At 48.0% G+C, this 25,103-nt stretch overlaps 1 protein-coding gene across 2 annotated transcripts in view; it reads right to left on the minus strand.

Annotated features, from left to right (window-relative positions):
- Positions 1 to 25,103, minus strand: part of LOC142311667 (myosin light chain kinase, smooth muscle-like) — a 142,986-nt gene that overhangs the window by 110,531 nt on the left and 7,352 nt on the right. Inside the window, exon 1 of one of the 2 annotated variants that reach the window (XM_075350261.1) lies at positions 11,132 to 11,315. The exons of the other annotated variant lie outside the window; for it this stretch is intronic. Within the exon in view, the coding sequence (XP_075206376.1) occupies positions 11,132 to 11,243 (112 nt within the window). The 5' untranslated portion in view covers positions 11,244 to 11,315. Of the gene's footprint in view, positions 1 to 11,131; positions 11,316 to 25,103 lie in introns of those variants that run through there. 2 annotated transcript variants of the gene reach the window in all.

Genomic DNA, 25,103 nt, shown 5'->3' on the forward strand with positions numbered 1-25,103 from the left:
ATGAAATATCAGTGCATTTCAGACAGTTTCTTGGCAAGGATGCCTCTTAATTAGTAACTTCTTGATACTACTCCATTCCAATTTTTAAGTAAAATGTGAGACTCTTTCTCCTCCCCCCCCCCCCCCCAAAAAAAAACCCCAAAAAATAAATTGCAAAATCTGTTGAGTGGAAAATAATGATTCACGTGCGCCAATTTGATGAATCTGGAGCAAAAACATATCACAGAAACCACAAGTTATAAAAGCAAAAATTGACTTAATGAAGAACAAAACTTAATATGCTGCATCGGGCCCTTTGTGTTTTAGCTTAAGGGTACCGTCACACTTTAGCGATGCTCCAGTGATCCCACCAGCGATCTGACGTGGTCAGGATCGCTGGTGCATCGCTACATGGTCGCTGGTGAGCTGTTGTCGCGGGCGGAGGAGGGGACGCCGCGCTCTCTCCCTCTGCTCGGGTCCGGCTGCCGCTGCGGCCTACTGCTGCTCGAGCGATGGGCCGGATCCCGGGGACTCGAGCGGCGCTCCTCGCCAGTGAGTGAAAGGGGATTGGGTTTTGGGATAGTTTATTGTCCGTGACGCCACCCACGGTTGTGGTGATTTAGTGGACACCACCGCTGCTCTTTCTGGGGAGCCCGGGAGTGATGGTATGGAGCAGCCAGTTGTTGGTTTGCCCCTCCGTGGGTAGGGGTGTTGGTGGTCCCGGGGCCCAGTGATGGGATTGGTATGGTGGACAGGCGGGTATGGGGCCTGTGGAGGTGCAGGGGCAGCGCTGTGCCGCACGGCACGGAGGTACTCACTCAGCCAGTAAACACGACAGTTCTCGGTAAACAAACGGCTGGTTGGACGGGTCCCTCGGAAGGTTACGGTGCTGCGGTTCCCTGCAGTTAGCGGTGACGGTCTCTTCCCTGCACCTATGTAAAGTCTCTTGGTAGCGATGGGTCCCCACCGGTTACCCGCTCCCCGGCTTGGATATGAGCCGGAGGAGCCCTACTTTGCCCGCAGGCGCTGGCCCTGGGAAACTGGTGCCTTGGCGGTGGCGGTGTCTCCCCTTAACGGTCGGACTGTTGCCTTCAATCGGGACTTGGTTGTTAGGAGACACAGGTCCCCTTCACTGACGGATTTGGCAAATTATGGCGACTCCTAGCCTTGGAAATACAGCAGGGACTAAAACATAACTTTTACTGATGACTAGATAAAATCAATAATAATAACAACAATAGTAAAGTGCTAGTGCATATAGTGTGCAAAGAACAAAATGCCACATAGCAGCGCATAGGCTTGATCTCACCCAAGCTTCATCCATGAGCTGGACTGCACATCGGTCCCAGAATGAGAGGTCACAGGCCGGAAGGATAAGGTGGAAGGGTATGTTACAAACCCTGTCGTGCCCGTGAATAAACTTCCGCCCTGACAAGGGCAGCACCCAAATGGAATGTCTGCCCCACAACCAAAAAAGCAAACAAATAGTTCCTCCCGACGCATTTCCCTCTCAGTAGGGAGAGTTCCTCAGGGGAGAAGGAGGAAAAAATTGGGAAAGATCGACCTGCAGTGGCAGGGATCAGCACAGGCCAAAAAGGTGATAGACCTATGTGTGCTGGGCAAATGGTGGCGCTCAGTCTCTGATAGAACTGATGCCTTTATACACCCTTAATCAGTATAAAACCCCACATCTGTGCAAAACGCCCTACTTACAGTGAACATGATGAAGACGATTAATCCCTACCATGCCGGCGTCTGAGGTCACTGCCAAGGCGACAGATACCGCCCCCTTGCGTTCCAGGTTGGAGCGCATCGCGCCAGCATTGTGCGCAGTTGGAGGCTGCAGAACACCATGTCTGTTGTGTATTTCCGCGTTCCACACTGGGACGCAGAGGAGCCAATAGGAATCCTGCACGGGAGCCCTCCCACAAACAGGTATAATTCTGGGAGATCCCGGACCGGAAGTCAGCGTAACTGACTGCTAAGTCTACCAATTAGAGATGAGACTTTGAAAAAAAGGGTCATTTCCGGTTGCACTGACAGGAGCGTCCTTAGTGATATGTAAATAGATCACAGCAAATCCGGGACATAACGACCGAAACCGAAAGGCTCCTTACTGTACATGGCACCTAGCAGCAAGCATAATTAACCCCATAGGGGGCGGTTATACACAAATAATAAATAAAGTACAGATTGCAGTAGTCGCCCCTGGTAGCCAGCGACCAAAGGGCACAATGGTGTCCATGACAAACATGCAGGGTGGGAAAAGGAACGTACACTGGAGCATGACTACCATGTAATAAATACAGGCAGGGAAAAGGGGGAAAAAGGGGGGGAAAAAAGGGGAATAAGGCTGCCACAACATTTGTAAAAGGAAACATGCAGACAAAACACAAACATGAACAGCATGGCAATAAGAGGGAGAACAAATAAGGAAAGAACTCTATCCCTATTATATCCATAGCTGGACCTAATCATAATACAGGAGAGCCCAGCTAAAATGCAGGCTCCCTAAGGACCACTGTCATCTTGTAATAAAGAAGGGCCCCAATAGTAGGCTACAAAATATATTGGTTAGGAGGCAAGGCTAAATCTTCCACAAGAACGAATACAGCCAGCGGTCAAAAACGAGGGGGAGGAGACCTATCAAATAAAGCAGCCATAGTTGATTTGATCATTGAGGCCATCAGGATGGCAGGTTTTAAGACGAAAAATCATCCTGGCCTCCTTTTGTAGCAATACACGATCCAAATTGCCACCTCTGGAGGACATTTTGACTTTGAGGATACCCATGAATTCGATGGCTTCCTTGTTGGAGCTATGACGTGTATTCATGTGCCTGGCAATAGGGGTGTCACGATCATTTCTGATGTTCCCCATGTGTTCCCCAATACGTCTACGAAATTCACGCACTGTTTTACCGACATATTGCAGTCCACAATGACACGTGGCAAGGTACACCACCCCCTTCGTTTTGCAATTGATGAACTCCCTAATAGTCAGGGATTCACCCGTAGAGGTACTGGCGTATTCCTTACCTATCTTGACATTTTTACAGGCGACACATGATCCACACTTAAAAACAACCAGATGGTTTACCTGGAAGCCAAGTGGTTTCCACATTAGGGGGTACAAAGTGACTGTGAGTCAACCGATCGCCCAGCGAGCGATTCTTCCCCCCCCCTTTTTCCCCCTTTTCCCTTTTGCCTGTATTTATTACATGGTAGTCATGCTCCAGTGTACGTTCCTTTTCCCACCCTGCATGTTTGTCATGGACACCATTGTGCCCTTTGGTCGCTGGCTACCAGGGGCGACTACTGCAATCTGTACTTTATTTATTATTTGTGTATAACCGCCCCCTATGGGGTTAATTATGCTTGCTGCTAGGTGCCATGTACAGTAAGGAGCCTTTCGGTTTCGGTCGTTATGTCCCGGATTTGCTGTGATCTATTTACATATCACTAAGGACGCTCCTGTCAGTGCAACCGGAAATGACCCTTTTTTTCAAAGTCTCATCTCTAATTGGTAGACTTAGCAGTCAGTTACGCTGACTTCCGGTCCGGGATCTCCCAGAATTATACCTGTTTGTGGGAGGGCTCCCGTGCAGGATTCCTATTGGCTCCTCTGCGTCCCAGTGTGGAACGCGGAAATACACAACACACATGGTGTTCTGCAGCCTCCAACTGCGCACAATGCTGGCGCGATGCGCTCCAACCTGGAACGCAAGGGGGCGGTATCTGTCGCCTTGGCAGTGACCTCAGACGCCGGCATGGTAGGGATTAATCGTCTTCATCATGTTCACTGTAAGTAGGGCGTTTTGCACAGATGTGGGGTTTTATACTGATTAAGGGTGTATAAAGGCATCAGTTCTATCAGAGACTGAGCGCCACCATTTGCCCAGCACACATAGGTCTATCACCTTTTTGGCCTGTGCTGATCCCTGCCACTGCAGGTCGATCTTTCCCAATTTTTTCCTCCTTCTCCCCTGAGGAACTCTCCCTACTGAGAGGGAAACGCGTCGGGAGGAACTATTTGTTTGCTTTTTTGGTTGTGGGGCAGACATTCCATTTGGGTGCTGCCCTTGTCAGGGCGGAAGTTTATTCACGGGCACGACAGGGTTTGTAACATACCCTTCCACCTTATCCTTCCGGCCTGTGACCTCTCATTCTGGGACCGATGTGCAGTCCAGCTCATGGATGAAGCTTGGGTGAGATCAAGCCTATGCGCTGCTATGTGGCATTTTGTTCTTTGCACACTATATGCACTAGCACTTTACTATTGTTGTTATTATTATTGATTTTATCTAGTCATCAGTAAAAGTTATGTTTTAGTCCCTGCTGTATTTCTATTAATTTTTGGACTATTGGGCATTACATCTTCTGCTTAGCAGACCTGCTGTTATATCGACTCCTAGCCTTGCCAGGATCCGAAAGGCCCCTGCCCTGGTGCCGACTGTTCTTCGTATACTGCTCCAGTACCGCCGGGTCACCACCCGTCCACGGTCCTTCCAGCAACCTCCAAACAGTCCCCCTGCAGACTATCACCGCCGTCTGCTGACCTTGCTGTCACAGTCCGGGGCACACACCCGGACCAACTTCAGGCTTGCTCAAACTGTTTTTCACTTTACTTCAGCTTCTCTCCTAAGCTCCTCTACCACTTCACCTCCTTCTACTTTCACTTACTTTTCTTAACCACCTGGTTCTCCCGCCTCCAGGGCTGTGAACTCCCTCGGTGGGTGGAGCCAACCGCCTGGCCCACCCCCTGGTGTGGACATCAGCCCCTGGAGGAAGGCAACAAGGATTTTGGGTTAGCTTGGTGTACCTGCAGGGAATGTGGGGTGCATGTGGTGTTGTGACCTGTGACCCCTGGCTTGCCCAGGGCGTCACACTGTCAATCAGGCAGATCTCACCAGCGACCAGCCCCCAGCGACGCATGGAAGCGATGCTGCGCTTGGTAACTAAGGTAAATATCGGGTAACCAAGTGCTTGGTTACTCAATATTTACCTTGGTTACCAGCGCACACCGCTTAGCGCTGGCTCCCTGCACTCCTAGCCAGAGTACACATAGGGTTAATAAGCAAACTGCTTTGCTTATTAACCCGATGTGTACTCCGGCTACATGTGCAGGAAGCAGGGAGCCAGCACTGGCAGCCTGAGAGCGGCGGACACTAGTAACCAAGGTAAATATCGGGTAACCAAGCAAAGGGCTTCGCTTGGTTACCCGATATTTACCTTGGTTACAGCTTACTGCAGGCTGCCAGAAGCCGGCTCCTGCTCCCTGCACATTCAGATTGTTGCTCTCTCGCTGTCAAACACAGCGATGTGTGCTTCACAGCGGGAGAGCAACGTCCAAAAAATGAACCAGCACTGTGTGTAACGAGCAGCATTTCACAGCAGGGGCCAGATCGCTGCTCAGTGACACACACCGAGATGGCTAATGAGGTCACTGCCGCGTCACAAAAACCGTGACTCAGCAGCGATCTCGCTATGTGAGAAGTACCCCTAAGGATTACACTAATCTTAAGAAATAGTTGATATCTTCAACATGAAGGGTCCAGATCTCAAGATGAAAGACACTTGACATTATTTTGTAACTGAATTGTCAAGGAACAACAGAAAGCCCCTTAATTACAGACCAAAGTGTGGGCAGAGTCTTGTCAAACAAGTTTTTTTGGTCTTTTTCTCTTGTATGAACCTATAAACCTTCCCCAGTCCTTACAACTTACCAGGGACCATATTGTCATAATCATAAAGCATATTTCCATGGGGCAATCATTCTGCAGAGCTATGCACAGATTGTCCTTACGTTGGATGCCCTCAGGTTATATACAAACCTATGCGTTTCTCTGGTTACAGTTTAGCATCAAACACTGTGTGGTTGCATTTGGCAGTCACCTACTAGTTCCTTAGTTCAGGATCGCATTCAAGTTAGTCTGCAGTTCGACTTTAGCCATTAGATTTTCATTCATTTATGGTGCACCAACTGTTTCAAAACCAACTGATCATACATAAATTTTTATTTGGATCAAGGTACCCTGGTCGACAAGTGCTCAAAATGAATGTCTACTCAAAACGAACATGTCAATGTCCTGAATAATATTTGCCAAAAAAATAAATCAACTATGTATATGTGCCGCCCCAGCAGCGGGACGAACCGCTCGGATCCGGGGGTGGTGATCGTTCGTGGCTCGAGGGTCTGCGGTCTCGGGGGCTTAGGGGCCACACTCAAATGGAAAAAGTATTTACAGGGGATTTGGTATAGTTTGTGATGCCACCCATGGTGTGCGGTAATTGGGAGTACCGCCGCTGCAGTTAGGATTACCCGGGGTGATTGAGTGGGGCAGCTAGGTGACGTTGCCCGCTATGGGTAGGGGTAGGCCCCGGTACTCTAGTGGGTGATGCAGGGACACAGTGCAGGGGTCAGTCGGGTACTCACTCAGCAATGAGGCAGACGCTGACAACAGGGTAAGCCAAACCTATGAACGCCGTTCCCTCTCGAGGGGAGCTCGTCCGGGTCCCGTCCCCTACAGTGCTGCCGGTGGTCTGTGACCTGCCTCCTGGCACTAAGTTCTAGATTGTCCATTCCATTGTGGCCCGGTAGCTTGGAGCTGTCAGGGCCCCGCTCCCCCCTGTGGCTAAGTCGAAGAGCCTGCTCTCAGGGCTCACGCTTGGGATTTCAGTGGGCTGCTTGCTAGGAAAGCCCTATCCCCCTTGTTGTGCTAGTGCCCCCGATCTCTGAACTTCGTGGGAACAATCCATAAAGGCCCCGTTCTCCGCAGGTAATTGCCGGGTTTCCTGAAGCTTCTCCCCGACCTAGGGTCCGTGTACCCCGTCGTGCTTTTGGTCCCGGACTAGTGATAGGACCAGGCTGCTAACAGTCCTCCTTGACGGATCCCAGGCACTTGGCCTCAATCCCCTGCGACCAGGGTCCAACTCTTCTAGGTCCAGACCACCGTCTGCGACCTACTTCTCCCCTAGGAGCTACAACTCCCAGCTTCCTCAGAGCTCCTCACAGCTTGAGGGCTACCACTCAACTGCCTTGACACCTCCCACCTCCCTGTCTGACTCCTAGGTGGGCGGCCCTAATCCTGCTTAAGCAGCCCGCTGGTGTACTTGACAGGTGTGGTTTAAAGTGTGGTTCAAAGTGTATCTAGGATTTGTGAATGCAGGTGGAGCCAGCACTTTAGGATAGAGACCCAGAACCATGGGGGTTGAATACTGCACGGGAAAGGCAGTTTGTACAGTACCCTGTGACGACCTGAATAGTCCAGGGGCGTCACATATAGTTCAGAAGTTATTCACGTAAATCTGTGTTACATAATGCTATACGCACATAAAATTAAACTTATATACGATTTGAGTAAGTTTAAGAGAGGTACCCTGGACCACAAGTTCTCAAAATGCGAGTAGAGCATTATGTAACCTAGATTTACGTGAATAACGTCTGAACTATACATAGAGTTGATTATTTTTTGGCAAATATTATTCAGGACATTGAGATGTTCATTTTGAGTACTTGTGGACCAGGGTACCTTGATCCAAATAAAAATTATGTATGATCAGTTTGTTTTGGAACAGTTGGTGCACCATGGATGAATGAAAATCTACCTAATGGCTAAAGTCTAACTGCAGACTAACTTGAATCCGGTTAATTCAGGGGCATCTGCTGGCTTTCCATTGGCAAGGCGAAAGTGGGTTAAAAGCTCCAGAACACTTTCTGGACCCTGAATAAAGCACATCAGTTACCCAGTACATTAAAAAAAAAAACCTGCATGCCTAGTCCAGCAAAATGGCGATGTTTAATGAAGAATTAATTTTGGCCAGTGATGACAGAGGTATACAAGGATAAGGCTGCACATCAAACATAGATAATGGTATAATGCCTCAAGCATATGGAAAAATATTGGAATATACAATGAAAAATGTTACTTGCTAATTTGAACATGTGAATAATGAATTGCATACCTGCCATGAATATTAGGAAAAAGGAGATATTTAGCAATCGCATTGATCAATGTAACTGAGCCCCAAGACCTCGTCAAGGTATATCTCTATATTGGGGTCCCTAGCTCTGTGACCCTAACTGTGTGTCATCTCATTGCAATTAAATTTCCATCTCCTATATAAGAAAGTCCTTAGTTACCCCTCTCCACCCACAGCAGTTTTTAATTGCAATGAGATGACACACAGTTAGGGTCACAGAGCTAGGGACCCCAATATAGAGATATACCTTGACGAGGTCTTGGGGCTCAGTTACATTGATCAATGCGATTGCTAAATATCTCCTTTTTCCTAATATTCATGGCAGGTATGCAATTCATTATTCACATGTTCAAATTAGCAAGTAACATTTTTCATTGTATATTCCAATATTTTTCCATATGCTTGAGGCATTATACCATTATCTATGTTTGATGTGCAGCCTTATCCTTGTATAGTATGTAATTTTTTGGCTTGCACTTATATATATATATATATATATATTAGTGCTCACTTCAGTTATCCTATTCAGTGATGACAGAGGGTCTGCACATCGCTGATTTACACCAGGGTTCACAGCACAAGGAAGCCATTCCATATCAGTAGTCTCAGATTTCAGCTTCTTCCCATCACATCTGGCCATGGTGCACACAAGGGGGTGGGGGTCTCCACAGCCTGAGGGTTGGAAGCCAAAAAACTGATGTGCACAGGATAAAAGCAGCCCCTATGGCCACAGCTTTCTGGTGCATGGTTCCTTTACAAACGGTAAAATGTAAACACGCTCCCGGCATCACAGATTCAGCAGAAAGTAGCAAGATATAGAAGAAAGGAAAAAAAAAAAAAAAAAAAAAAAAAAAAAGTTTAAACAAAATAAAATAGAATAAAGATATGTGAAAACGACGCTCTGTTCTGCTTTTTCAAGAGAGGATGGTCAGGTCTCTTAGCTGCTTGAGGCCCTGTGCGCACACTGCGGATTTTGCCGCGGATTTGCTGCAGAAAATGTGTCTAAGGCTATGTGCGCATGTTGCGTCGGAGTACCTGCAGTTTATTCTGCACGTTTTCCTTCCCTTGGTTTTTGACCAAATGGCTTTTGACCATTTTTTAGCGCTAAAAACGCATGCGTTTTTACCGCGTTTCTGCAGATGCGTTTTTTAGATCAAGACACTGAGAAATAAAGTTGAATTAGTCAAAAAGAATGAAAAAAAGAGAAAAAAAAAAGTATAAAATTAACTTTAAATAAAACTATATGGGAAATTATCAATTTTAATGAAAAAATAGTGGTTATGCACATTTTAATCAGAAAAATAGGTGAAGTTTATAATTTTTTAACATTTAAAGTTTCGGTTATTGTGTGTGTGTAAAGGAACATTAGAACCCATTAATTTTTGCCCAGAAAAGCATGCGTTTTTGGAGCCAAAACCGCAGTTGAAAAGCAGGTAAAAAGCATGAAAAACGCAGGAATTGTGATTTTGGTTGCGTTTTGCCATTTCTCATTGACTCCAATGTTAAGGAAACGCTGCAGAAATGGCAAACAACTGACATGCTGCTTCTTTTTCAGCATGGTTATTGACCACAAATATGCAAATTAAACGCTGCTGAAAAAAAAGCAAAGTGCAGACAGGATTTCTGCTTTTCCCACAGACTTTGCTGGCAATCAAAAACGCATGCGTTTTAGCGCAAAAACGCTGCTGCTAAAAACGCTGCAGAAACGCGGAAAAAAACGCAACGTGCGAACATAGCCTAACATTGCTGCAGTCATTCCCCAGCAAATCCTATAAAATGCTGTGAGCAAACTGCGTTTTTTGATACCCGCAGATTTACCCGCTAATTTTCCGCTGCGGAATTAATGAGCAGGTCACATCTTTTACGCAGGTACCTGCAGTTTTTGCCATAGATATGGTAAAAATCGCAGGGACCAGCTTACGGAAAGATCCGCGGCAAAAACGTGGGTGCGGAACGTTTTCAAACACTTACTACTTTACGTAAGGTCAAAAAAACAAAAAAAAAAAAAAAAAACGCTTCAGGAAAACACTGCCAGCATTATCCAGAGATGTCTTCAGAGAGCAAAAATTTAGCGGGTATGACAACATCTATAATGAAGAGGAGCGGGTTTTGTTTTTTGTTAAATGCAGTGGTAACAAAAATGCACTCAAAAACGCAAGAAAATCCAGATGTCAGCCAAGTCTATGATATAGCGTTGTGCACATGTTGAGTATTTTCTCCTTTTAGATTTGGGCAATTCTTTCACTCAATTAAGTCAATTTGATAAATGGAAAAAACAAAACAAAAAATGCAGAAAATGCGAGTATGTATAGACAAAACTATAAATGCTGATAGAGAGCTGTCTATAATGCTAAATAGATGCCTTCAGTCAAATATACCATAACTAATAGCACAAAATATATTTTGCATAAGTGACCAAGAAACACTTCTTAGGCTGTGTTCACACCTGAATATTATAAAGCCATTTCACTGAAGAACAAAAAAAGGATTTATGCACAAGATAATCCTGATACCTGTTGAATACAAAATACAAATAGCCCCCAATGACCATCATAAGATTTCGTTTTGGAGAAAATCATTATATATTCTATATACACACACAATAAAATATTATATATTTATATATATATATATATATATATATATATATATATATATATATATATATATATATATATATATATATATATATATATATATATATATATATATATATATATATATATATATATATATATATATATATATATATATATATAGAGAGAGAGAGAGAGAGAGAGAGAGAGAGAGAGAGAGAGAGAGAGAGGAAAAAAAAACAACAAAAAAAAAAAAACACAGTTGTGAACTTCGCCTTACACCTCTTCATTGCTGGGATGCACAAACATTTTCAACTCCTTTTGTACAACTGTCTAAAACATGTAGAAGAGGGAACGCAGCATTTACAGCATCTGGGATGGAGACCACAAATCTAAACACTGCAATATAAAATAAGACTGCGAAACCTACAAGCCTGCATACCATAAACACTCTTTATAGATGGAGCAGGGTTTATTGCAGTAATGATTTTACTGTTTTGGGTTAGTATGTAGCTTAAACAGGAAGGAAAAAAAAAAAAAAAAAAAAAATGACAGCACTAAAGTCTGCTTCATCTGCAGGTCTGTAGTTCTCACCTATGTGCTGTAGCCCTCTGCAGCCTGCCTCTGAAGGTTTGGGTTGCCCCTCTTTGCGGCCCTTTATGGAGGGGTCCCCCAGCTGGATCCTCAGGGTGGAGGTGTAGCTCATTTTCCAGGTGGCTGTCTTCTCATCTGTCTCATGGAGGCTGCCTGAGTGTCGCCACAACTCTCTGAGGATCTAGTTATGTGGGCACTGTGGCTGGGAACGTCCTCACCACCAATCAATGTGCACACAGCAGATGAAACAGGGCTGAGCCCAGCAGAAGCTTCGTCCCCAGGGGGGACATGTCACATACACCATCCCCTGTCATATTCCATGGATTCATGCAGCACAATAAAATGATGAACAGATTAATTCCCTGGCATTCAGGTGTACAAGGTCTAGTGACAGATTCCCGCATTTATTGTTGGCACGGCACAGTTCCAAACTATAATCATACAGTTTCCAGGAACAAGAGGTTGGTCTCACATGGGCATAAGGACCCTACAACACCAGGACCACCGATACTTCTATTTAGTATGGATCGAGACTGCATCCGCTTTAGGATCATCATGGCCTCTATAGTTGTCGCGGGCGGCGTGGCGCTGCGCTCGGTAACATTCGGGTCCGGCGCTGCTGCTCGGTGCCTCGAGCGGTGGGCCGGATCTGGGGACTCGAGCGGCGCTCCTCGCCCGTGAGTGAAAAAGGGGCTTGGTTTGTTTTGGGGATTTAGTCCGTGACACCACCCACGGGTCATGGTGAAGATGGGCACCACCGCTGCTGGTGACTGGGATCCCGGGAGCGATGGTAGGGAGCAGCTGGGATGTTTTCCCCCTCCATGGGTAGGGGTTGGTGGTCCCGGGGCCGGAGGTGTGACAGGGAGGCAGGGTAGGTGAGGTGCAGGGACAGCGCTGCGCGGTGCCGGATGGCACGGGTGTACTCACTCAGCAAGAGATGCACAAAGTCTCCGGTAAACCAAACGGCTGGATGGACGGGTCCCGCAGCCGGCTGCAGTGTCTCTCTCCCCGGACAGGTGATGGCGGCTATCTTTCCCTGCACCTTTGTGTACTGTCTTGACTACGATGGGTCCCCAACGGTAGTCCGCTCCCCGGTGTATGGATGCCGGAGGAGCCCGTTTGCCCGCAGGCGCTGGCCCTTGGGTCTCTAGTGCCGCGGGCGGAGGAGGGGACGCTGCGCTCTCCCACTGCTCGGGTCCGGCTGCTGCTCGGTGGTGGCTCGAGCGGTGGGCCGGATCCCGGGGACTCGAGCGGCGTTCCTCGCCCGTGAGTGAAAAGGGGATTTTGATTGTGGGGATTTGATTATTGTCCGTGACGCCACCCACGGTTGTGGTGATATTGGTGACACCACCGCTGCTCTAGACGGGGATCCCGGGAGCGGTGACAGGGAGCAGCCTTGTTGTTAGTTCTCCCCTCCGTGGGTAGGGGGTTGGTTGTCCGAGGGCCCGGTGATGGGGGTAGGGATGGATGACAGGCGGGTTACAGGGCCTGGTGAGGTGCAGGGTCACGGGGGCAGCGCTGTGCCGCACAGCACGGTGGTACTCACTCAGCCAATGATGAGGACACAGTTCTCGGTAAAAACACACGGCTGGATGGACGGGTCCCACAGACGGCTGCGGTGTTTCTCCCGGCAGGTTGATGGTGACTGCCTTTCCCTGCACCTATGTACGGTAGATTGTTCTGATGGGTTCCCACCGGTAACCCGCTCCCCAGCTTGGATATGGGCTGGAGGAGCCCCTTTTGCCCGCAGGCTCTGGCCCTGGGAAACGGTTGCCTTGGCGGTGGCGGTGTCTCCCTCTCTTGGTTGGACTGTTGCCTTCTGTCGGGACTTGGCTGCTGGGAAACCCAGGAGGTTCCCTTCACTAACGAATTCGGCAAATTCACGGCGACTCCTAGCCTTGCCGGGGTCCGTAAGCCCCTGCCAGATGGTGCTGGCTTCTCTTTGCGTACCGGTCCGGTACCGCCGGGCCACCGCCCGTCCACGGTCGTTACGGTAAGCTCTGATAGGCCACTCCTGCAGGCGGTCACCACCGTCTGCCAACCTTGCTGCTCCGTCCGGGCCACACACCCGAACCAACTTTAGTCTGCTCAGCTGCCACTTTCCTTGCTGATCTCCTTACTTTTCCCGCCTCCAGGACTGTGAACTCCTCGGTGGGCAGGGCCAACCGCCTGGCCCACCCCCTGGTGTGGATGTGGCGCCCCTGAGGCTTCCGTCGCCACAGGTCATTGCACTCCACCAGCGGTGTGATGCCCCATTCTGGGAGAGGAGGAGAGTGAACTCCGGTCCCCTGGTAAATCCACACTACACCCATTGTTAGGCACATACTAGGACCAGGGAAAGTGGCAGGCAACCCTCCCATGCTGCATGCTGGGAGGGGCCGTAAGACCCATCCCTGCTCCTATAGGTTACAGCTTGGCAACTGGGGGGGTGGGAGGAGCCATCTGAGAGCAGACACAGATAGGAAGGTCAAGTTTAGTCAGTTTACCTCAGGGAGTGAGAGTGAGGAGCCAGCATGTAGTTGGAGAAGAAGAACGAGAGAAAGGAGGGAAGAGGAGGCCTGCTGGAGGCAGGCAAGGAGGAGGAAAGAAAGAAAGAAGGAAAAGAGCTCCAAGTCAGTCAGGAGCAGAGAAACAGAAGGAGACGCTTCCCGGTGAAGACCCTGGGACCCAAAGGTCCAGGTGACACCACGTAAGGGACAGAAGGAGTCGCAGGGCCGCGGGTAGTCCTGGAAGTATCACGAGCAGGCCTAGAGGTACCAAGGAGAGGGCCCTAGAAGTGCCACGGGTAGTTGTAGGCTGCGGTGGCCTGTTCCACAGTCACATCGGTGGAGGGACCAAGCTGCGACAGGGGACGGTCCCTAGAGACTGGAGGAGTGCAAAATCATCTCCAAACAGTAAAAACCGAGGCCCAGGGACGCTGTAAGCTCCCAGGGCCAGAACCCATAGCAGACTTCCAGAAAAGGGGTAATCAGCCGACAGTTGACCCCCCAGCCTGGAGACTGTAGTGGAGGCCAAGCCAGGTTTATCCTAACAAAGGCAAGGCTAAGGAAGACAGCAGAAGAAAGAGACACTAAGAGAAGGGCACCGGCTTTTACTCTCTGAATCACCCAGAAACGGCGGAGGTCCCTGACAGTGGTCCCAGCAGTCTGAGGGTCCCTACAGCTGTGACAAGAACTGTGAGTAAAGAACTTGAACTGCACCCTTGAAGTGGTCTCTGTTATTACAGCTGCATAGACACTCACAAGCACCAACTGTGCCCCGGGCATTGCTCCACCTGTGGGGAGCAGTACTACCATTGCTGCCATAACATCATCCCGGAGGCCTCACACAGCAGCGGCGGCTTATTAGCCGCATACCACAGGTGGCGTCACGAACACAAACTTTATTCATCAAGCCACATATTCTACTGACACCCACCAGGGCCACGGAGCCGGGCCCAGCCACCACTGACTACCACCGGACTAGTCCGGCCCGGCACCGGGTGTCCCATAGCCCTGGGGTGGGCGAGTCATGGACATCAGCCCCTGGAGGAAGGCAACAAGGGTTTTGTGTCTGACTTCGGTGTGCCTGACCGGGAGTGTGGGGTGTGTGGGTGTTGTGCTCTGTGGCCCCTGGCTTGTCCATGCTTGGCGGTAGCTGTATAACCTCACAGTGCGGACAGTTGCCTTCTAACGGGTCTTTGGTTGTTAGGAACCCCAGGGGTTTCCTGTCACATTCGGATTTGACTGTTGACGGCGACTCCAAGCCTAATCGGGGTCCGATGGCCCTGCCTGTGTGTGCTGGCTTCACTTCGCTCCCTGGTCGGTACCGGCGGGCCACCGCCCGACCCCGGTCCTACGGTTCCGCGTCGATCCACCACTCGTGCAGACGGCCACCACCGTCTGCCAACCTTGTTGTCAGTGCCTGGGCCACAAACCCAGACACTCTCCACTTTACTCCTCTTACTTCAACCTCCTGAACTTCACTCCTCTTTTCCCGCCTCCAGGCCTGTGAACTCCTTGGTGGGTGGGGCCCTGTAACTGCAGCGGTGGTGTCCCAATTCACCACGCACCGTGGGTGGCGTCACGAACTTAATACGGCCCAGGTACAGGGCGCCCGGGGGAGATGTTGTGCAGCAAGTTGTTAACCCCTCCGTGGGCAGGGAGGGTGGCCCTGGGGCCCGGTGCAGGGGATGGAGACCGCAGGGGGTGCTTGTGTACTCACTGTTAGTAAAACACACGAGTCTCTGGTAAACCAAGGTGATGGTGGCCGGTGCCGCATCCCGTTACATTCAGGGTCCCCCCACCCGGCTGGTGGTCTCCATCCTTTTCCTGCACTGCTTTGTGTAAGGTGGACTTTCCTAGTGTGAAACTCAGGAGTCCGCTCCCGGCTCGATGTGGCCTAAGGAGCCATGCCCTCAGACGCTGGCCCGTGGGATCTATGGGCCCTGGTGGTGACCTCTTATCTCTAATCGGTGGGCTGTTGTCTTTTATGAGGGACTTTGGGTTAGACAGGACCTCTAGTCCTGGCCTCAATCGGTTAATTAACCAGTTCCGCTTGGTTCCGGTCCTGGCTTCAGGGTCCGAGTACTCCCTTTGTACTCCGGTTTCCGGGTCGGTTCCCAGTGTCTGTATCGGCGGGCTACAACCCTGTCCCGGTCCACCTCAGTTCTACCGAGCCATCTTCCCGTCTCCTACTGACGGAGACCACAGTCTGCCAACTAACTAGTAGCACCAGGGCTCCTACCCTGGTACCATTCAACTTGAACTTCACTGCTGGAGCTACATTTAGCTCCAGCCCACACTCCTCTCCAAACTGAACTCCCAAGCTTGTCTGAGTGACGCCCTGGACTAGTCAGGTCGTCCCAGGTAGTCCCATGCACACACACTCCCTCCCTAAAAAGGTGACAGCAGCCAAACTTCAAAACCCTTGTCACCTCCCTCCAGGTTTGATGTCCACACCGGGGTGGGGTGGGGTGGGGTTGTGGAGCCAGGCGGTTGGCTCCGCCCACCGAGTTCACAGGCCTGGAGGTGGGAAAAACAGAGTTAGAGAGTAGCTTTTGACAGTGGAGGAGAGAAGTCGAGTTCAAGGGCAGACCTGTGACCAGGCCTGCCAATAGTCTACTCAGGTGGCTGGGTTGGAGCCCAGTCACCTCTGTCATGGAGGCAGACTGTGGTGGCCGCCTGCAGGAGCTGGGATTACAGCCGGTGGAACCGTAGGGACCGGGGTCGGGTGGTGGGCCGCCGGTACCGAACCGGAGCACCAGGAGGGGTACTCAGACCCAATACGAAGCCCAGAACCCACTAGGCTAAGTTGATTCAACTAATTGGAGGACTGGACTTTAGGACCTTTCCCACATAAGACCCGACTGAAGACAACAGCCCATCCTTTTAGGGTAAAGCCACCGCGAAGGCATAGAGACCCAAAGGGCCAGTGTCTGCGGGCAAACAGGGCTCTCCCGACACCCAGCAAGCCGGGGAGCGGACTACCGTTGCTTAGGCATAGGAGTCAGAACATTTACATTAAGGAGGTGCAGGATAAAAAGGCAGAAACCACCAACCTGTTCAGAGAAGCTGCAGCCGGCTGCGGGCCCAGTTCATCATCCAGTTTGGTTTACCAGAGACTCCAGTGTGTTGTGTCATAGTGAGTACACCAGTGCCTTTGGGCTGCGCACCGCGCCGACACCCCCGCACGTATCCAATCTCCCGCCTCAGCGCCTCCCTCGGGATCATCACTCCCCTACCCACGGAGGGGTCAACACCAAGCTGCGCAACACCATCCCCGGGAGGCCTAGTTAACTGCAGCGGTGGTGTCCGTCTATTCACCACAACCCGTGGGTGGCGTCATAAACTTAAAAATTCCTTACAAACCACCACGGCCCCGTCCGTGGAACTCCCCACCGAAGTCCCTGCGAGCCCCATTAAGGAGCAACGTGACCCCCGGGTCCGTGAAGAGCTCGAGCCACCCACCGTACAAGCACGGATTTGAGCGGCTCGGCAGCCGTCCGAGCCCGCGGGGCGGTACATCTGTTTTCCCGCCCCGGACTGTCTAGACCCCTGAGTGGGCGCGTCCCAACCGCCTGGTCACGCCCACTGGTGTGTCTATCTTTACCTAAGGGGGGGGGGGGTGACTAGGTCTTCTGGGTGGCTGCATGTTTCCTAGTGAGGGAACAGTGTACTGCGGGGGCCTAACTGTGAATACCTGGTTTTGCCAGGGTGTCAGACTGACTATACACAGGCAGCTCCTGCACATCTCCTGTGCACTATAACTGATGTACAATTATAGTAGTTTGCACTAATGTGGTCTTTGGTGACAAGTTATCACTGATCCACAGGTTAGGTAGGCGATAAGTTATTGATCGGTGGAACCAGACCAGTGGAAACCGCACAGATCGGAAGAATGAGTAACCTTTATCCCAGACGGGACACTTTTATCCCTACTATACAATGCGGCAGCAGTATGTCAGATTTGGGACAGCAGCTCCATTCATCTTCTTTGGGGTGGTCAGATAAAAACAAGCACAACGCTGGCAGCCACTGAGGGAATGAAATGGATCAGGGGTCGAGTCGGACATGAGCTCCAGTGTAATCGGGATAAAATTTGCACATTTTGTCGATCAGTGCAGGTCTCAGCAATAACACCCAACTGATGAATAAGTTCTCTCTCATCCTTAGGCCATGTTCCCACGTTCAGTATGTTACCTCAGTATTTGTAGCCAAAACCAGGAGTGGGTTAAAAATGCAGCAGTGGTGCCCGTGTTTCTATTCTACTTTTCCTCTAATTTTGCAGCTCCTGGTTTTGATTTCAAATACGGAGGTAAAAAAAACTCACCAAAAATACTCAACGTGTGCACCTGGCCGTAGAAAAGGTGATTACTTATTTTCACTGAAGAACCTCTAAGTGCATATTTGCTACAGTGCAATAGTCACAGGACAGGGATGGGTTAAACGTTCAAATAAACTATTGGAAATAAAGAATCTTCCCCATATTGATATCTAAGAAAAAATGTGGACCTCCATACACAACACAATCCCCTATACCAAGACCAATAATACCACATACAAGGGGGAAATACCACCACATAGTGACCAGACAATATATTACCACCACATAGTGACCGAATACAACCACATACAAAAAGGGAGAAATACCGCCACACCGTAACCAAACATATTACCACAACACAGTGATCAAACACAACCACATGCAAGACAAGAGTAATACCACCACACCATAATTAGACCACATAGTAACCAAATATTACCACATACAAGGGAGAAATACCACAACACTATCACCAGACTACATAATGACCAAATAATACTACATACAAGAGACAAATACCACCAAACCATGACAAGACCACATATTACTACTACACAGTGACGAATACTACAATAAATGATCATGATTAAAAACCACAATACTAATAACACTAATATTACCATCAATGCCATTATACACAGGAGCTCTGTATATAGTGTCAGAGTACAGGTAATACAGTGATCACCTATGACTTTATAAACAGGAGATCTGTATATAGGTAATACAGTGATCACCAGTGACATACACAGGAGCTCTGTATATAGTGTACAGTTTGTGTGTTTACCAGTGACATCTCTAGCTGAAGTTATTCATCTTCAATTTTTCTCCACATCCAGCACTGACTGTCATCACTATTTGCTGCCATGACGCGACTCTGCAGAAAATACAAATTGCCACCATAAACAAATAAATGTATGCCCCTCATCTGGGGGAACAAGTGGAATCAGAAGGAGTTGTTAATTGCCTTCTGCACAAAATATCCCCCCCACACACTGCTCCTCTCCAAAATAGAGCCCCAAAGTGCCCCTTTCCAGAATGTACCCCCAAAACTTGTCCTTTCTATAATATCTCTCTGCATAAATTCCCCCCGGCCGTCATACTACGCTGTCTTTCACAATTCCCTTCCTAATTGCCTCATAATGACCCTCATTTCCCCATAAAGTCCCCCACTGCCCCATAATGTCACTTGTAAAGTAATACCGCTCCTCCCCCACCAAGGCCCCCCTAATCTCAAGTTACCTTATATACTCGAGTATAAGTCGAGGCTCCTAATTTAACCACAAAAAAAAAAAAACAAAAAAAAAAAAAACTGAACTTATTGGCTCGAGTACAAGCCTAGGAAGGGAAATTCAGCAGCTACTGGTAAAATTTAAAAAAAAAAAAAAAATAAAAAAATAAATAAAATAAAAATAGACCCCAATAAAATTTAATGTCCGTATCCTTGTGCCATGTAGCAACATCCCCTCCCCCATCCTTGTGCCGTGTAGCAACCGCCCCCCCATCCTTGTGTCGTGTAGGGGGTTGCAGTCAGTCAGGGGTGATACAAGGGGGAGGAGACAGTCACTAGTTAAGGGTAATTTGGGGAGAGGTGCTCAGTCAGTCATACTGGGCCCCTCCTGGTATACATGTTCCGAAATAAATAAAAAAAAAATATATTTTACACACACACACACACACACACACACACACACACACACACAGTTAGGTCCAGAAATATTTGGACAGTGACACAAGTTTTGTTATTTTAGCTGTTTACAAAAACATGTTCAGAAATACAATTATATATATAATATGGGCTGAAAGTGCACACTCCCAGCTGCAATATGAGAGTTTTCACATCCAAATCGGAGAAAGGGTTTAGGAATCATAGCTCTGTAATGCATAGCCTCCTCTTTTTAAAGGGACCAAAAGTAATTGGACAAGGGACTCTAAGGGCTGCAATTAACTCTGAAGGCGTCTCCCTCGTTAACCTGTAATCAATGAAGTAGTTAAAAGGTCTGGGGTTGATTACAGGTGTGTGGTTTTACATTTGGAACCTGTTACTGTGACCAGACAACATGCGGTCTAAGGAACTCTCAATTGAGGTGAAGCAGAACATCCTGAGGCTGAAAAAAAAAAAAAAAATCCATCAGAGAGATAGCAGACATGCTTGGAGTAGCAAAAATCAACATTCTGAGAAAAAAGGAATTGACTGGTGAGCTTGGGAACTCAAAAAGGCCTGGGCGTCCGCGGATGACAAACAGTGGTGGATGATCGCCGCATACTTTCTTTGGTGAAGAAGAACCCGTTCACAACATCAACTGAAGTCCAGAACACTCTCAGTGAAGTAGGTGTATCTGTCTCTAAGTCAACAATAAAGAGAAGACTCCATGAAAGTAAATACAAAGGGTTCACATCTAGATGCAAACCATTCATCAATTCCAAAAATAGACAGGCCAGAGTTAAATTTGCTGAAAAACACCTCATGAAGCCAGCTCAGTTCTGGAAAAGTATTCTATGGACAGATGAGACCAAGATCAACCTGTACCAGAATGATGGGAAGAAAAAAGTTTGGAGAAGAAAGGGAACGGCACATGATCCAAGGCACACCACATCCTCTGTAAAACATGGTGGAGGCAACGTGATGGCATGGGCATGCATGGCTTTCAATGGCACTGGGTCACTTGTGTTTATTGATACATAACAGCAGACAAGAGTAGCCGGATGAATTCTGAAGTGTACCGGGATATACTTTCAGCCCAGATTCAGCCAAATGCCGCAAAGTTGATCGGACGGCGCTTCATAGTACAGATGGACAATGACCCCAAGCATACAGCCAAAGCTACCCAGGAGTTCATGAGTGCAAAAAAGTGGAACATTCTGCAATGGCCAAGTCAATCACCAGATCTTAACCCAATTGAGCATGCATTTCACTTGCTCAAATCCAGACTTAAGACGGAAAGACCCACAAACAAGCAAGACCTGAAGGCTACGGCTGTAAAGGCCTGGCAAAGCATTAAGAAGGAGGAAACCCAGCGTTTGGTGATGTCCATGGGTTCCAGACTTAAGGCAGTTATTGCCTCCAAAAGGATTTGCAACAAAATATTGAAAATAAAAATATTTTGTTTGGGTTTGGTTTATTTGTCCAATTACTTTTGACCTCCTAAAATGTGGAGTGTTTGTAAAGAAATGTGTACAATTCCTACAATTTCTATCAGATATTTTTGTTCAAACCTTCAAATTAAACGTTACAATCTGCACTTGAATTCTGTTGTAGAGGTTTCATTTCAAATCCAATGTGGTGGCATGCAGAGCCCAACTCGAAAACTGTGTCACTGTCCAAATATTTCTGGACCTAACTGTGTGTGTGTATATATAATTATACAGACTCGCACCTCCTTTGTTACGGGTCCTGTCCCTTTGGTGTTGCTACGAACAGGTATACGCAAATCCTGAAGACCACTCTGCACAACACCCACCAGACACCTATTGGGCAGCCTGAGGGGATTAGGGCCACCCAGATGGAGGCATGGTAGAAGGAGGGCCAGAAGTGTCAGTCAGTAGTCAGTTTGAGTGCAGCAGTGACAGGTCACGCTGCAGAGCTGGGCTCCTGTACCAGTCCCAGATGACAGACATTGGCCTGGCCTGGAAGGATCTGGAACGCCGGTCACAGGGGTAGTGACAGGGGGCATGGTACTGCCACGGAGGGCAGTTTGTCGGCCTTGTGCTACAACCGGGCAGGGGCCAGGGCACGACTGGGTACGCGGATCCTAGGCTTGGAAGTAGCTTTATGCAGCCCAGTAATTCACCCGACGACGACGGAGTCTTCACGAGCCGTTCTCCAACGCTCCAAAATCTGGGTACTAGCTCAATGAGGGGGATAGGACTTCCTAGAACCGTCCAGAAAATCCCAAACATGAACCCTGAGAGCAAGCTCACTCCGCTAGCCACGTGGGTGAGCGGAACCTGAGTAGTTTCAGGGAAAAAAGGGATCCACAAAGAGTAAACAGTGCCAAGGGACAAGGCTTCAGACCAACCAGCATCGCCAAAAGGGCACGGACCCAGCATGCTCCAACAACGGCTACAGGGCATCAGGACTTTGGTTTACCCATTGTCTGTGTCAGAATCTCGGACTGTGTGAGTACGTTGTGCCCCTCTCCTCCCGACGGGTTCCCAACCTTCTATCACCGAGCCCCGGGACACCTTCCCCCTGCCCACAGAGGCGTTAACATCACAAGCTGCCATCCCATGCCTCCCGGCGCTCCCCCCAAACGCAGCAGTGGTGGTATCCCACATTACCACGACCCGTGGGTGGCATCACAAACTTTATTTTTCTACACCCCTTGTAAATATTACCCCCCCCCCCCCCCCTTGGGTCCGGAGACCCCTCGGGCCACTGCTGTCGTGGGGGGGGGGGGGGGGGGGGGGGTATAAATATATTATTATAACCTATATTATATAATATTATACCGCCCCTAAGACAGCTGGGGCAGTGGCTCGAGGGGTCATACATACATACATACATACATACATACATACATACTTCCTGGGCCCCTCCTGATACATGTCCTATATTTCCCTCTCCAAGGCTCTTCCTGGTATATATGTATGCCGAAAAAGAATTTTTTTTTTTACTCGCCCTCCCCATATCACACGTCACGCGGCATCCTCTACGCTGCAGTGCATTTCAGCTGGATGTACTCCCTCGGACGCACATACAGCTGAAGCAAAGCAGGGACTCTTCCTCACAGAATATGGTTGGTTCATTTAGAATTAACCTTCATGTGCCGCCATATAAAAATGAAGGAACACCGTACAGTATGGAGTCATACTTTTCCATACCACATACTTCTAGAATATGATTGTGTGCAAGAGACATTGGAATTGTGTAGACTGTAGGGTTTTTCTTGTACATTTGTGTAAATCATTGTTAGGCTGACATGTGTATGAATCATGATGTTATACATGACCGTATAAACCCGGTCATCTGAACAGCTTTACTGAATAACATTGTGCTGTCCGTCTGATGTCAGTTTATCCACGGACAGCACTCGGACGGTTATGTGTTCGTAGCCTTACTGTGGACTATTAGGATAAGCAAACCAGACTAAGGGCCGGAAGCCCCTGACGTCTCACGATGACTGAAGACTGATGCATTACTACATATATGGTGGCAGTGACTTTTATGAGGTAGGGAAGCAAATAAGGAAATACCACAGTAGCTATTGTCACAGTGATAACAGCTACATCCCCTTTTTTCACTGTAGTCATTAGAAGAACGAAATACCAGTCTGTACAAGGACCATTAAAAAGTACATTATCAAAGAGAACCTTTGGCAGGAAGACGTGGTCTCTCCTGTCCCCTTATGCCAAAAACATTTCCAGTAATCCCTCAGTGTATGTTCATATGATTTCCTTGGTCATTGTACCTTATTGGGGAACCGGTATGGCCGAGTGAACAATATATACAAATATACACATAGTAAGCACATGTACAGTAGCTCTTGGACAGCCATAATCAAGCATAGCATATTATTAAGGATGATCTCTATCTTTTTGGATTTTAAGTTCTTGAATAAAGCCATGGCCGTATTTTATCCACTGGACTACACATTGTCTATTACATCACTGACTTGCACAGGGAGCCTGGGCACAAGGCTGCAACCAGGGACGCCATCGTTGACATTTCTACAGTGGCACTCATGCTGGACTGGACATGATTAACTGCTCACTACATTGTTGCACAGACATTTATAGTCACTTATTGTTGTTTGTTGCCACTGGAAATTATCTTTTCCAGTACAAATGGCAATAGTCAGCAATCAACTAGAACAGGTGCCCTGGACCCCAATTCCGGTTACAATTGAATGGGGAAGCATGGTTTTATATAACCATCGCTGCTCTATTAAGGCTGCGTGCCCACAATCAGTGTTTTCAGAGTTTTGGATGCAGCATGCTTCAGCTGCGTCCAAACCGCTGCATTGTATAGTACAAGAATAGTGGATGGGATTTCTAGGAATCCCGTGCCCACTGTGCTTGTTTTTTCTGCAGCAAACACTGACCTGCGGTGCGACTTTCCAGACCGCAGCATGTCCATTGTTTTCTGCAGCGTCGCATGCGTCTTCCGTAGGGAGAACATAAGCGAGAGACCGCAGCACACTTAACACTTAACTTAAACACACATCATAATCCACAATACAACTACAGTACCTCAAAAAAGGCGCACGCTGAAGGTTTTACAATAGTCCTCACAGTCCCCTGATCTGAAGATCATTGAAAATCTGTGGCTAGACAAAAATAAAAAAAAAAAAAAAAAAAAAAAAAAAAAAAAACAGTGCATGCAACCAGGAATCTCAGTATGTGCACCAAATACAAACTGCAGCATACACATGGTGCCGATCTCATTCATCTCAATAGGATTTTCAAGCAATCTAAGTGCATATAGAGGTTTCTCTGCTGCGCTTTGCACATATACTGTTTGGACTATAATAGATTGTAGAAGATTATAAGGTATTGACATATTGGATAGTCGGTTTTTGCAGGGAGACGTCCCATCGACGTAGGGAACAATTGCACCCCTAGTAATCAGTATATTTATACAATTCCAGGAAGAATAACAGGAACAGAATATATAGTGCTGGAAATAAAATTCTTCAGCATAGTTGTTTGATGTGGAGTACAATTTACTGAAACCACCAATAAAATAATGTTTATTTTCCTTTGGTACAGGGTGGATTCTAATACAGTACGGCTATTGGAAAGTGTCATGGGATGTTTGACTATTTTAATAGCACTGCTGTGTATAACTTGCACTATAACTGGGCTGCACTCATCTTGTATGGGTGCGCGTAATCCAATTTGCAGAGGCACTCACAGAATGCTATGATTGTTTTCTCATGCCAAATCAGCTTGGGGTGGGGTGGAAGTGAGCAGACTGAGCATCTGTGCATTCAACTACACACGTTTAACCCCTTCACGACCGGTCGATTTTGCGCTTTTCGTTGTTTTTTTTCTGCCATCCTTCTTCAGTCAGCCGTAACTCTTATTTTCCATCAATCAATATAGCCATGTGAGGACTTGTTTTTGGAGAACGAGTTGCACTTTTAAATTAAACGATGAGTTTTACCATATAGTATACTGGAAAACTGCAAAAAATAAAAAGTGCAATTGCACGATTGTTTTTGAGATT

The sequence above is a fragment of the Anomaloglossus baeobatrachus genome, chromosome 5 (genome assembly GCF_048569485.1).
Source record: "Anomaloglossus baeobatrachus isolate aAnoBae1 chromosome 5, aAnoBae1.hap1, whole genome shotgun sequence".
NCBI lineage: Eukaryota > Metazoa > Chordata > Amphibia > Anura > Aromobatidae > Anomaloglossus > Anomaloglossus baeobatrachus.